This window comes from Pteropus vampyrus, unplaced genomic scaffold (genome assembly GCF_000151845.1).
Source record: "Pteropus vampyrus isolate Shadow unplaced genomic scaffold, Pvam_2.0 Scaffold47, whole genome shotgun sequence".
NCBI classification, from domain to species: Eukaryota; Metazoa; Chordata; class Mammalia; order Chiroptera; family Pteropodidae; genus Pteropus; species Pteropus vampyrus.
Window position 1 is genome coordinate 7,401,987 of NW_011888828.1, and position 15,380 is coordinate 7,417,366.

General features: G+C 44.1%; 1 protein-coding gene across 1 annotated transcript in view; it reads left to right on the top strand.

Annotated features, from left to right (window-relative positions):
- Nucleotides 1–15,380, top strand: part of ZNF827 (zinc finger protein 827) — a 120,205-nt gene that overhangs the window by 98,365 nt on the left and 6,460 nt on the right. Inside the window, 5 exon segments of the mRNA XM_023530238.1 lie at nt 8,249–8,386; nt 10,973–11,144; nt 12,204–12,370; nt 14,000–14,191; nt 14,536–14,713. Coding sequence (XP_023386006.1) covers nt 8,249–8,386; nt 10,973–11,144; nt 12,204–12,370; nt 14,000–14,191; nt 14,536–14,713 — 847 coding nt within the window.

Here is a 15,380-nt window from a genome sequence, read left to right on the forward strand (position 1 = left end):
GTAGAGGAAAAATGTACAAGCAACATTCAAAATCCCAATGGATTCTTTTCAAGGTTCAGGTATATAGAGGTGACCAATATCAATTTGCCTAGTTTCTGGGAATGACGCCGTATGTTTGGATGCTTAGATGAGATCCCTGAAGTTCTCAATTTGCATGTGATCAGCCTCACTGGAGTTCGGGATACCAAGTCCTTAGCCATTTTCTAGAGGAATCAAGATTTTCTTCTATTGATTTTAAATGACCCGTGTAAAAAACAAGATGCGGAAAACTTTTATGGTTTTTTACCAGTTGAACACATTACACATCGATCAGTAAGAATTCATTGAGGCTGCTCACTATTGCCCAGCACTAAGCAAAAAATGTCACACGACTTGTCTGGGTTGATCCCAGGATGTTTACTAGGAACCACTTCCACAGGTCTTTTTTGGTTGTAGACTTTGGCATTGATTTCTTATGGCCAAGAGAAGCTTGAATGAAACGGTGGGGCAATTATTTAAGTTTTGGGGGCCTCAGTTTCCTTATATGTAAGAAGAGAGAACATTGAACAAGATGATCTTTAAGGTTTCTCCCTGAACTGAGGTTGAGGCAGGATGGAGACTTAGTTACTGCGGGAACCCTAATTCTGTTACCCCGCCCTAGCGTAGGCTGTGGGGTGCCCTGGGGTGAGACAGGTCCCGGACTTTTATGCCTCAGTTTCATCCCCATGGCAATGAGGAGTTGGATTCCAAGGAATCTGAGCTCTCTACTTGATCCATTCTGTCAGCTATAGTTTGATAGAGCTCCCTCCTCCCAAATTCTACCAGACGGGTTTATTTCATGGAAATTTTGGGGGAGATACTTGATGGGTTTCATCTTCCTAGGACCCGTGCGTGAGCTTTGCTACACTTGTTAAACATTACAGTTTGACCTGAGCCCAAAGAAGATCAAGGCTGTGAACTCTTCTGTGCCTAAGAACGTCCACCCAGTGTTTCAGGTTGGGCACAGATTGACAAAAGCTATTGCTGAATTTCTGCTATCTCAGATGTTCATTGAATTGACATCTTGACCGGCAGAAAATCCCACACCTTGGGGTGTTTGAAATGCTCCTTAAAGGGGATTTGGTTACAGCAAGACCTGCAGAGATGTGGTCATAAGATACCTAATAGATCTGTTAGGACCTGTCAAATTACCCGAAGTTGAAGTGACTCTTAAAAAGAAAAAATAATAATTTTAAGCATGTAGAAGAACTGCAAGCACTAGAGAAAAGATTGTAACCCCCAAAGAGGCCTTAACCACAGCTGACTCCTTAATTCATAAGCAGCACTCAGAAGGTGGCAGCTTGTTTTAAGCAGAGACCCTGCAGAGCCCATGAAACTGAAGGATAGAGCCAGTCAGCGACATGGTCTAACCAGAAAGGCACTTGCTCTGCCTAAAAAAGCCTGAGAGGTTTTAACCAACCCAGGGCACTGACTCTAAATACAAAAGACTTCAGAATTTCAGTTGTGATATGCCTTAAAATTCTCTAGGCTTGATGATGAAAGAAAGAAATGATCAAAATACCATCTGTCATAATGGAAAACCCAAGCGGCCCCAAAGCCTCTTCCTCAATGAGCCGCCCGATGTGGATTTAGTCAATCTGGACAGTTATTTATGCACTGAGGTCATATTTTGGCCCATCTTTTGCTTACGGCTTTAACCAAATAAAGCCTTCTCTCTCTGCATTTCTCTTGCCAAAGTCAGGTTGAGAGATGTTTCTTTGAGAGGATTGTTTTGGCAGGAAATACAGGATCTTCTCACAAAGCAAAATGCGGCAACGCAGCCAAATGATACACCACTCAGGGGGCCAAATGATGTTAAAATTGAAAAGAAACGAACTAGAGTTCTCTCCTTTGCCGCTTTTGTCTTTTTTGTTTGGTTTGGTTTGGGGTTTCTTTTTTTTTTAACCAAAAAAACTCCCCAGATGTCAATGAAAGGCCCAAGAGAATATTCTTCAGTAATAACTAGTTTACCTCAGATGGGATTGGCTTTTAGGAGTCTCCCATTTGATCTTCCTCTCGTTCTTTCTATATTCTGCTTTTTGCCATATTAGTTTTGTGGCTGGAAATATTCTAAGCTGGCACCTTCAAGAAGAAAGATGGAAAGAGATCCTAGTGTCTATGAATCGTTGCTAAATCTGCACATGTCCACTTATAACCAACAATATTAAACTGAGGGCCAAAGAAATGGGAGGAGAAGAAAAAGCCCTCCTCTGTTCTTTGTCACCTTTGTCATTGATTCTGTATGGCTTGGAGGAGCTTCAGTGAGACCGTGGGTCTGGTCTCTGTTCTCCCAGAGTCACTAGCCAAGTTACCTGGGGCAACTGCTTAAGTTCTTCAGGCTTCAGTTTCTTTATATGTAAGAAGGGACCATTGTACAAAAACCTTAAGGTTCTTTGGGGGCAGGATGGTGAATTAGTCACTGTGGAGACCCTGATTCTGTTACTCAACCCTGTGCAAGTTTTGGGGTGCTCTGGGGTGGGAGAGGTCCTGGACTTTTATTCCTTGGTTTCATCTTTATGGAAATGAAGGAGTTGGATTCCAAGATATCTGAGCTTCTACTTGATCAATGTTGTGTCAAGTCTGTCAAGCTCCCTCCCAAATTCTACCAGATGGGTTTTTTTTTTTTTAATTGAAAAATTTAAAGACGTGCATGAAAGGTTTCATCATCCCAGGACCTGTGCATGAGATGAGACTTGTCCCCTTGGATCACTAGGTCATAAGAGGCAGAGCTTGGAATAGTGTCTCTTGGTCATTATGAATGAGGGGCCTCGGTTCACTATAAACGAGAATAGCTAAGAGCCTTGTATTGGGACTGCTTAAATGGGTGACTCTCCTGACATTCTGTCCTTGTTTCTCCAACTGTACCATAGGGATAAAAGTGCTTGCTCCTGTGCACCCATTTACTTCATTTAAAACAAAAAGAAAACCCTGTTTAAGGAAGAGGAAAATCCCCAAACAATATTCAGGGCAAAGACCATAGGTGGAAAAATAGAGAGAAGTTCAGATAGTACCAAGTAGCCAGGAATTTGTAGACACAATTTATAATATCCCAGGAGTCAGAGTATAAGAGTATGAAGAGAAATAAAATGCTTGTAGGAGAAAAAAGTCCTCTGAGACTCTGAATAAAAGAATATATTGGCTTTAGAAAAGTATTGTGCTATAAAAAAAAAAACAAAAAACAAATGAAGAATGCACAGCAAAGGAAACCATCAGCAAAATGAAAAGCCAGTCTATCTAATGAGAGAAAATATTTGCAAATCATTTATCTGGCAAAGAGCTAATTTCCAAAATATGTAAAGAACTTATACAACTCGATAGCAAAAAAAAATCAAACAATTGTTTTAAAAATGGGCAAAACACCTTAATAGATATTTTTCCAAAGAAGACATAAAATAGCCAACAAGCATATGAAGAGGTGCTCAACATCACTGATCATTAGGGAAATGCAAATCAAAACCTCAATGAGATATCACCTTGCATCTGTTAGAATGGCTGTTATCAAAAAGACAAGAAACAGTGCTGGTAAGGATGTCGAGAAATGGGAACCCTTGTTCACCACTGGCTGGTGTAAGAAATTGGTGCAGCCACTATAGAAAACAGTATGGAGCTTCCTTAAAAAATTAAAAATAGAACTGCTGTATGACCCAGCAATGACACATCTGGATATGTATCCAAAGAAAACTAAAACACTAACTCAAAAAGACATATGCACCCCCATGCTTATTACAGCATTGTTTACAATAGCCAAGATAAGGAAGCAATCTTAGTGTCCATCAGTAGATGAATTGGTAAAGAAATTGTTATATGTACACACACACACACACACACACACAGGAATATTATTGAGCCATAAAAAAGAAGGAAATCTTGCCACTATGGGGGAATGAGCGAGGAAAGGGAGAGTAGAGAATGATTGTTGGGTTAACTGATAAAGTTTGTGTTGAGAATAATCCTGTGGCTTGTTATTAAGAAGAAGTATGGATATAGAACCTTCGGGGGTAAAACTCATGACTATAAACATTTCCACTAATCATTAAATCACAGTTCTGTGTTGAGTTAAAACACCTATTCAGAAGGCAAATAGCTTGATTTTTCACTCTTAATTGGCTATAAACTTTAACTAATGCTATTTCCAGGCCTCAGTCTTTCCTACTATAAAATAAGAGTAATGTTTATTCTCTGCCTCACTTGGATCCTTTCATTCATTTATTCATTCAACAACTATGTACTGTGCACCTGCTCTGTATCAGGTACCATGCTAATGCTGAGGATGCACAAATAAATAATGCAGAACCCCTTCCCCCAGTGACTCTCATTCTAATTGGAAAGGGAGGCCAGGAATATATTTATCAAACACTGCTGCATGTTGGACTTTGCTGGGAGCTTTATATTAAAAATATATATACATGAGATGTAAACAAGTAATATAATAGGTAAACGGTGCAATAGAAGTATTCATAAAAGTGTTTTGGGACACAGAAGGGGAAATGACTCATTCTGCCCTGAGAATTGGGAAGGCTTTACCAAAGTGATGAAATCTCAGATAGGGCTTGAAAATAAACCTGGCTTTGCTGTGCCAAAGAAGTCCTGGGATGAGGAGTGGCCTCTGGTGGAGGCATAGTTGATTCAAAAAGAGCGATGGCTTAAAAGGGACTAGTTTGATCCCAAAAGGGGTGAGTAGCTCACTCTGCTGGACGTTGGCTGGTGGGAGATGGAGCGGGAGCTGGAGGTCGGGGGTGGTCGCAGCCAGACTGTGAAGGACCTCAGAAGCCGTGTGAAGGAGTTTGGCCTTGGGGAGCCATTGGAATACAGGACAAGCAAGACATGATCAGATTCATACCTCAGAAAGATCATTCTGGAACCCGTGAGGGGCTATTGGAATGCAGAGAGACTTGCAAAAATCCTGGTGAGAAACGATGACTCAGTTATGGCAGTGGGGTTCCTTTTTTTCTTCTTTTTGGTTTCCAAAGGTGGTCAAAAATCAAAGAACTTTATCTAAAAATATTTTAATTTTCGCTTCTACATGTCGTCCACACACAGAAAATCAAAATACGATACCCTTTTGTTAAACCTTTAGCGTGTGACCACAGCAGTAGCCAGGCCGATTTATCTGGTTCACCATGATGGGGACGGAGCATGGCGCCTGTGTCTACAAATCCAACTTTACAGTGTGAACCCCACAGGACACGCGCCGCGTCCCTGCAGTAGTGACCTTGATGTAGGGTGACCGTCACATTGCTAATGCATAGAGATTACCACGACCCTAAGTATCAGCTTTTATCAGTATTTCTTCATCAATAGGTTCACATTTTAAATATTTTAAAGTATTTTTGATAACTTTTGATCACTAAGAACTGTGGACACAACGTGCCTCTCTATTCTGTAATGCCTCCGAGAGGACCTGCGGTCACAGCTGGGAGCTCTCGGTGATAACGTGGGCCAGTCCCGCTTCAAAGAGGCGGACCGTAGACACCTGAATGCTTGTCCTTGTGGGGTACGCGTCCTATTCGGATCTCACCGTAGAACTAGATGGACAGCTTTGGGCGGCTGATCGGCTGTGTTGAAAGAGACAGATGGGGAGGAATCAAAAAAAGATTCCGAGGTTTCCCACGTGGCATTTGGGTGGTACCATTCACAGAAAACGTGGAAGAATGTGGCATCTGCTGAGCTGCATTTCAGAGCCATGAGAAGAGGAGCGAGACTTTTCAGTACTTGTTTTGTCCAAGTAATAATACTCTTCCCACTGCACTTGCACCCTGCAGCCTCACCCAGCTGTGATTTCAAGTTCGCCTTCCGGGACAAAGCTCCAACTGGCCTGTGGTCGGATAGCCTTGTTGCCTGCAAAATGAAAGCAGGTGGCTGTGGTAAATGCAGACAGCCAGGAGCCAATCCCTGGAGAAAGCTTGGGGTCCAGTCACCAGGATGTGGCTGCCCAGTAATGGACACCATTGTGGTGGCTCTGGCCTGCCCTGTCACCGCTGAGGGTGTTCCTTCTGTTTGCCGAAACATAGTCTAAATAGTTTTTGATGGTTTTTTAAGGCCAATGGAGGGGATTGGACTTTTTACGATGCTTCAGCTTCTCAAGTACATGGCTAATACTTGAAATAAGTATTAAGAGACTTCTTTATTTTTAATTGCATCTACTTGTTTGGTATGTGACCCAATTAATTCATTCTTGTTGTAAATGTATTAGAAGACCCTGTACCCTCTTGACCTCTTCTTGTAATGATCACTATCATCCTCCTTTGAAGCACTATTTTGATTACACACTTAAAAAGGGAACTTCTAAAATACCCTCTCTTCACTGCATGGCTGAAATGCCCACTGCTTGGACTCAAGGACAGTCATCTGAGAGTGGTTCTTGTCCTGAGCAGGTCAATGGCCTGTACCTCCCTTTCCAGCTTCCTTTCCTCCACGATTCTGCCCCTGCCCCTTTAGAAATTTTTAGTCACACATTCCTACTTTAATAAGAAGACTGGCTCTTCCCCCTGAGGCCTAAACAGCAATGTTTTTGACAAACACAGATAAATCAGTAAACACGCCTTATCGTTATTGGCATGGCCGGCAGGTGCCTCCCAGCAAACATTGCTGCGATTTCACCATCGTTCTCAAACACGGATTCGGATTTGTTTCCTTAGATTACACTCTCTGGCAAATCCGCATTCAAATGAAAATCGATCCAATTGACACATCCAAGTACAGGCCTATATTTGGGAAGCAGTTTTAACTAAATCGTGTGAAATAAAGTTCTCTGTTCCGGTGCTGTCTCTGACTGGTGGGCTGAGCATCTTCATCTGCGCGGATCTTAGGAGAAGTCTTTCCACCACGTAGTTGTCACCATGTGGTATCTGGTTCTATAAAGCAGTACTGTGCTTCGAGAATATTCACAGTAATTTACTGAGGTCAAGGATGATATTAACTCAGGCAATTATTTGTCTCGTTCTTCATAGTAAGGCCTAAAGGCCTTTTAGTAGCCCAGGCAAGTGTCCTCGTGGAAGCATCCCCCTCTCTCTTTTTGGTACCCTCTCTGTCACCTATCTTCCTATATTATTATAGGAGGAATGTTTGTATAATCCATTAAAGTTCAGTAAGATGAAATATGGATGAGAAAATTAAAGGTAATCCTATGGATGATGATGAGAAAATAAAACAAAAATGTTTTAAGATGACAGAGAACGTATTAACCTCCACGTATTTCATTCATGGCTGAGAATTACGTACAGATAACTTGGGTCACTCACTGTTTTCCTAAACATGAGACCTTTGGGGAAATTCAAGATGTGCCCTGTTGCATTCGGCAGTTTTGTGTGCACCAGTGCCCTAGTCCTTTCATACTGCAGTAATGAAATGCCACAGACTGGGTGGCTTATAAACAACAGAAATGTATCTGTCACAGTTCTGGAGACTGGAAGTCCAAAATCGGGGTGCCAGCGTGGGCACGCGAGGGCCCTCTCTGAATGGCAGACTCGTCGTTGGATCCTCACTTGGTGGAAGGAGAGAGGAAGCTCTGTGGGGTTTCTTTTATAAGGGTACTAATTCCATGGATGAGGAACACACTCTTACGACCTAAGCACCCCCTAGAAGCCCCACCTCCTAAGACCACCACCTTGGGGATGAGGGTGAGGGAGGAGGGACACGCAAACATTCAGACCACAGCAAGCAGCACATGGTTACCGTTAATGAGTCTTTGAAACATAAGTTCCTCATTAGGGATTTTGCACAACCCAGAACACAGGCCGAACCTTTTCGTCATAAAGGTCAGTGAAAGTGTATTTCCTATCAAGGGATCGAACCATTTGTCTTCACGTTGGGACCTGAGACTCAGCCTTCTTGATTGACTATCTTGGGGCAAGAGTCTACATTTCTGGAATCTCAGCATGCAACACAACCATTCATTTCCTCAACAGAGTACTGACTATAGAGTGGGCACCGTGCTAAACCAAGCTCCCAACCTTCTGAGAGGGTTGGGTCGCTGACCTTTGGGGATGAAAGAGAGAAAACACTGGAGACTTGACTAAAATTGGAATCCATTCACCGCCACAACTTTCAAGAATAGCCTTCTTGGAGACAGGAAATGAGCATGAAGACCAGAGGTTACTGGGATTTATTTTCAGTTACCAGCCACATTCTTCAGAAGGAAGCCTCTGCTTAAATCCTGAATGTTGACTAAACTGAAATTTGTTCATGTTGCCTTGTTTATTCTTCATGATGCTTTGTTCTTTTGGTGCAGAAACAGAAAAGCTAGTTCTAGAGGCAGGAAATGGATTGCCATCCTGGAAATTCAATGACCAGCTTTTTCCTTGTGATGTGTGTGGGAAAGTATTTGGCCGACAGCAGACGTTGTCCCGACATCTCTCGCTGCACACAGGTGAGTCAGGGCCTCACTGCTATGCCTTCTCCACACTGGATCACCAGCTTCTCTGCTATCAAGAAGCTGAGTTTGTCTAAGAGAATTATAACAGGAAGTGGTGGGAATGCTCTTATCCTGACTTTTTCAAGCCATTTTTATGGGGCATGTTCAAAGAAGGCCCTGGAAAGGGTTTTTTTCTTCTTCTTCTTCTGTTGAAAGGACTCATAGAGTTCAGGAAGGATTGACGAGAAAAGATAAACACTTAGGCATGTCCAGGTAAAATTCCCCAACTCTAAGGATTTATTGCTCTCATTTTGAAGGCACAGGGGATGGGCTGCAACATCTTATCGGATTCATCTTATTGTAGATGAGAGCAGTAAGGGGGACAGAGCACCTTGGTGGAGGAACAGTTGCTGCCTTTATTTACATGTAATAGAGAAATATGGTTGATTCTGTGTGTTGGGAAAAGAAAAGCAACTAAGTTAAGGAGAAAAGGAAGAATAAATATTAGCTTAATCAATTGAGCAAAAATAAGTGAAAACAAAAAGAAATAGGGTAAAATCAATTGTAAACATAAAGCAAGATGGAAATAATAAAATGAAGTTATCTCAGTTTTTACACTGAAGATCAGACTTTTTGAAAGTTGAGATATGTCTTATTTACAGGAAACCCAAAACAAATTGATGAAAGAAATAAAGAAGTTTCACATGTCACATGTAATCAAAAAGAAGGCAAGACAGTATGACAAGATTAAATTTCTCATACATGTATTTAATCCTTTAATCTTAAATATTAGACCACTAAAGACAAAATTTAGTCGCATGCTTAGTCATATACTTTTGAACATGAAAACTTTAACATGTTCAAAAAGTGGAAGTTTCATAGGCCATATTCTCTGAGAATACTTTAATAAAATTTAAAATAACCAAGAATTAATAAAACATCCTACCTAATCAGGCCAAAGAAAAGGAATAATATCAAAATAAAAATTTTAGACATCTAAAAGGAACAAAAATGAGAGTATTTCATACCAAGACCTGGAAACCTACAACTCTGGTCAGGGGAAAATTCATAGACATAAGTGTTTTAATTAAAAGAGAGGAAAACAAAAATAAAAGAACTTATCACTCTTCTTAAAGAAACAGTAAAAGAACAACAATCTGGCAAGAAGACCATACAATAGTTGAATTTCTTTAAGCTTGATTAAGGAAAAGAAAGCAAAATATTCAAAATTAGGAATGAAAAAAGAAGCCTAATCATTAACACAGATGCTGTTAAAGGATTACTGAAGAATAAGGGCCACTCTATGACGAAAAGAAAAAGGCTGAAAACTTAGATGGCATAAATAATTTGAGCAAAATTTCCAAAACTGACCCAAGAGGGGTTAGAATAAAACAAGTAAATCAGTTACCAAAGAGAAATTTGGGAAGATGGCAAAGGAGATACTGCTGATAAAAGCATCAGGTCCCGATGGGTTCTTTCTAACCTGAGTAGGAAATTACAGTGTTATTAAATCTTTCCAAATGATAGCAAAAGATAGGAAGTACAGCAGTTCTCTTTAATACTAAAACTCAACAACCTTGCTTACTAACACAAATGCAAAAATTCTAAAGAAAGGACTCAAGGACTCTCTTTTACCCTCAGCCCTGGGCCACCAGCACCTCAGATGTTGGGGACCATCTATAATGATGCCTTACATTTTGTTGTAGAAAACTTTTTCCCTGTGAAGTAGATAAGACAGGTGTTTTGTTTTTTGTTTTGGTTTGGTTTGGTTTGGTTTGGTTTGGTTTGGTTTGATCTGGTTTAAAGCAAGCTTAGTATTACAAAGTAAAAACTAAGGATAGAAAACGAAGATGTCCTTGTCTCCTGCTACCCTTTGTCCCCTTTATCTGTACAATGAAAGCAAAGCCTGCTCCATTTACTTTAATTTGCTTGATTAACCCAATGAATTCAGAATGCCACACTGGAAACAGTCTTGAAACACTGTCAGTTTTACGAAAGTGTTTCCATTAAGAAATTAATTGAAATTTTTTATTTTCTGTATATAAAAAGAAAATTTCCAATTAAATGATTTCACATGAGTCATTTTTTTTTCTTTAATTTCATTAGTTTTTTTTATTTCTTGGCTGCCCAGACCTGGAGCGTAGGGAAAATGATATGACTTCTCTTACACACAAGTCCTATAAACGCTGTGTTTCACTCCCCCTTCCCCAGCTCAGAACCACCCATGCCTGACATGGGAGGCTGTACACACACACACACACACACACACACACACACACACACACACACACACACACACACACACACACACACAATATGCTATTAGCTCACCTTAGCAGAAAAGGGCATGCAGGTGTCCAAGAAAAAGCAGATGGCCCATTGCCCTGAGACTTTCTTTTATCTTTGAACGTATTAATACAGGAGTGACCTGCTGGGTAAAGACTTTTTTAGATATTTACAATTCCAAGGTGTTCCTTTTGTCCCCCCTTGAAATGAGATTCGAACCGTCCGTTCCGTGATACGGTTAAGTAATCTCTTGCAAGGCATTGGGATTTCAGTTTTGAGAGCGCTTGGGGTTCTTTCCTGTTCCTTCTCCCCCAGAGGAAAGAAAATACAAATGCCACTTGTGCCCCTATGCTGCTAAGTGCCGTGCAAACCTGAACCAGCATCTGACCGTCCATTCGGTGAAGCTGGTGAGTACGGACACTGAGGACATTGTCAGCGCCGTCACCTCTGAAGGCAGTGACGGGAAGAAGCACCCTTATTATTACAGGTGAGCTGCGGATGGAACTCGCTAGCCCAGCCTTCCCAACACTCCCTGCCCATCAGCGAGGGCACATGTGACGAGGAGCCTCTTCTCGGTCATCGCGATGACCTTCCCTTTAATATTTGCTTTTCTTACATTGCAGTTGTGCTGCTCTTCTCCTGGCCTGGGCGGCCCTAGTAGAATTACTGAAGGGAAAATGGTCTTGGAGGTGGCTCTTGGGTGGCGCTCCAGGGAGCAGGAGGGCTCAGGGGATTATCAGCTTTTAGGTCTGTGCAGCTAACAAGCTCCCGCCTTTGTAACTAAGCACCTTGCTGCTTCCTGAGAATTGTCCTAAGGAGAAAAAGATTAGGAAAAATAAATCTGAGAACCCTGACAAAATAGCCTTGAAAGCATAACATTTTCCTTGAGTTGTGGTGTTCTCTAGTACCTGGAAATTTATTGGTTTCTCCCATATTCAACCATGAATCAGTGTGTGGTTGCCATAAAACCCCAAGTTTCAGGCTCTCTACAAAATCTTGCCTGAGAGGGAGGGCTGTATAGACGGGTGGAAACATGCCTTGCCTAAAAGGTCTCCTTAGGTGGGTGGCTTCTGTCAGGAATTGTCACAGACAAGAGTGCCGTCCCACTGCATGCACTTTCGTTCCTACACGGGAGGTTTGCAGAGCCAGTGGGAGGCTCCCCAGGTCCGCGGGGCGCTCCACGTTCGTCAGTGTACCCGCCCTGCTGATATCCTGGCAAGGCTGCACCACGTCTCTTTGCCCAAAGGAATCCGTTAGGAGACGTGCAGCATCTGGAATCTGTAATTTTTTAATTAACTCTATGAGTAGTTAGCATCATTATAGCATGTATGGGATTGTTACATTATGCTGGCACTTAATCCGTTTGGCACAGCAACCCCTTCAGAGGCATCCCAAAAAGCAGAAGAATTTTCTAACGCAAAACCTTTCGGCGGGCAGCGTCGTGTGTGTAAAGTCCCGTTTTCTGAGTGGCGTAGGTTTAAACGGGTAGCTGGCATGTAGACTGTTACTCTTCTCTCCCCCTCTTTGCCTCCATCCTCTCATACAGCTGCCATGTGTGTGGATTCGAGACCGAGCTCAATGTCCAGTTCGTCAGCCACATGTCACTCCACGTGGACAAGGAGCAGTGGATGTTTTCGATCTGTTGTACCGCCTGCGACTTTGTCACCATGGAGGAAGCAGAGATAAAGGCTCACATTGGCACCAAGCACACAGGTGACCATTCCTGTCGGTCCTTCTCACCCTTCCCTCCTCCACCCTCTGCCTCCCCAGAGTGCTTGCCCGCCTGGCAGAAGCATCCTCATCACCATGCGACACGAACATTCCCTTCCTCAGAAGGAAGGACTTCCCCAGGATAGCAGAGCCAAGTTTCCCTGTAGCCACATTTCCTTTGTGCCTTGCTGATCTGAAAGACTCACAAGTTGAGACAGTTGAGAGGTGCTGAGCTGTTCGCTTGTCCATCGTCATCATCATAGGCAATGGCCGTTAAAGCTCTCCCGACGCCCCAGGCTGCCGCCTTCGCATGCTGGGTCCCCCCTTTAAGCCTCACACAACCCTCTGGCGGCAGTACTGGATATAGGCCGAGAAACTGAGGCTTAACAGACGTGAGGTATTCAGTCCGAGACGACAGCTAGCATGTGACTCCAGGAACTCAGACCAGAGCAACTTTCATTGTGGAGTCTTCTCTCTGGATCAGTGCTGTTCGGGGCAGCCCTGGGCAACCCTTGGCACAGATCGAAAGTCAGTTTCGCCGGGCCAGGGCGCTGCGCACGGCTTCTGCAGGCTCTGCTCCTCGCCATGAAACCGCAGCCCTGATGCCCTCCGTAGTGACGCATGGCAGGTCTGTTCGTGAGCAAAGAAAACCAGATTCTCCTGAAACAGCCCGATCGCTGTCTAGGCCACGGCCAAGACTTCGCCGGTGCTCGCCCTTCGTTTCTGGCCCTTGCCATTCTGGCTAACTGCTTCCGTGTGATGATGTTAACATTTTGACTTCACCGTGCAATTATCCTCTCGCAAGTGATGGTTACAGATGACACCGGCGTGAGTCACTGTGTGAGAAGCCTGCGTCTGCAGCGCTTACAGATGACACGCTGACGTTGCCGACGGCAGCCCTGGGTGTTGGGTCGGCCCCTCACATCGCCGCCACTTGAAGGGTTCGGGAAAGGAAACGTCCCTGACAGTTGTGCTGACGATGCGCACGGCTGAGAAGGATCTCTCTATACTTTCCTTTCCGCGTGGCTCTGTGGTGCCGACAGCAATAAAAGCTTGTTTTTGTCAGTCGGTTGAGCAGCTCTGACTTGGAGGTCTGCAGAGAGCTGTTCTGCTGAGTGAGAAGGTGCCACTTTTACAGTCGGTCTTCTGACCATAACCACATTAGCACCGTGGGCAGCAGGTGAGCTGGGAAACCCACGTCGAAGACGAATTAAATTCAGCATTTCTGGAGTGGCTTGTGGAGGGGAAGGCCGGCCTCTCTTCTGTTTCCACTGGCTGTTCAGATATTCTTCTTTCTCTCTTTTCCGTTCCACTCGCATTCTTCTATCCCTTTCTACCCCACAGTATGCCTGAACCGAGCTGAGAACCTCCCCACTCCCCAGCGCCCCCCTTCCCCCATCAGCACCCACTTTAAGGAAACCGGAGAAACTGGGAAGAAGTTGGACTTAGAATCACTAAATTGTCATCCATGGAAACTTCCCATTCACAAGTTACGGGTGCAAACACACTCACCTCCTAATTGCCACAGATGACACAGCAAAGATTTTGCTCTCTGCAGTGGCTGGGGCTCCTCGTCTAGCTAGGAAGATTGTTCTCACTTGTTATCACAGACCTGGGTTTTTTATTTTCCAGGGGAAGACAGGAAGACCCCTAGTGAATCAAACAGCCCCTCTTCATCCTCCCTCTCGGCTCTTAGTGATTCGGCTAACAGCAAAGACGATTCAGACAGCTCCCAGAAAAACAAGGGCGGGAACAACCTACTGGTCATCTCTGTCATGCCTGGGGGCCAGTCCTCACTGAATAGTGAGGAAAAGCCAGAGAAAGGTAAGGGAGGAGGCGAGGCGGGTTGGCCTACGTAACCATCCCCATTCTGGGGGGATGACCCAGTCTGGAGAATAAGCCCACATCAAGAGTAATGTTGGAAAACAGATGTTCCACCCGAGAACATTCCTTTTGGCTTGATTTGCATCCAGTAGACAGTGGGAGGATGGGGAATGTGACATGGTCTCCAAAGCTGTATGTCTAACTTCTTTTAGCACAGATGCTGGGAATAGTGCCTGGAAGGGTATAGCTGCGGGGGAGAGGGCAAGAAGGGGGATCCCGGCCCCACTCCTGCCCTCCTGTCCCTCTGCCCCATGCACCTGTACACCCAGCTTCGGTCCTTCCAGGGTTCGAATGCGTTTTTTGCAACTTTGTCTGCAAGACGAAGAACATGTTTGAGCGCCATCTGCAGATACACCTCATCACCCGGATGTTTGAGTGTGACGTGTGCCACAAGTTCATGAAGACCCCTGAACAGCTGCTGGAGCATAAGAAATGCCACACTGTCCCCACCGGTGGGCTCAAGTAAGGAAAGCAAGTACAGAACCTTTTACTGTGTTGTTATTAAACACCCTTTCCCCATCCCTACCCCATCCCCTACCCTGAAGGTTTTGGGGTCATGGAGAGGGAAAGCTTGGCATGAGGGGAGTTAGGCAGGCGCTTCTGCTACCTTTAGCTGGATGTGAATTAGCCCTGTCCCTCAGGGCATCAGCAGACATCAGCAGGAAAATCTATTGCACAGATAGGCCGGGATTCTGAGCAAGCGAGAAGGCATGAGCATCTCAGCACGCCAGGGTAAACTCATGCTTACTGCTTGAGTTTTGTTCAGACTTGGTTTTAATGGACTCCGGTTAGTGTCCCCAAGTGTAAATCATTACACTGTCACAGCACTTCACCGTCTCAATTTTTTTTTTCAGGTGATTTGCCATATATTTTTAAAATAAGCATTGTAACCACTCCATCCACACCCCACCCCCACATATTGGGACCTTGCCAGTTTGAACAGGCAGGAGGCAGCCTTCCTCATGCAAAGCGCAAAGCCCATGTGCCTCTCGTGTTCCTGCAAACATGCCTTATGCCTTCCCAAGAAGCAGAATGGGGATCTCCCTGCATGAAATCTGACCTTTTCCGTCACATTATTCACAGATCCTCCCCCCCCTGCCCACCCCCCATCACCTCCCACCAAGACCTT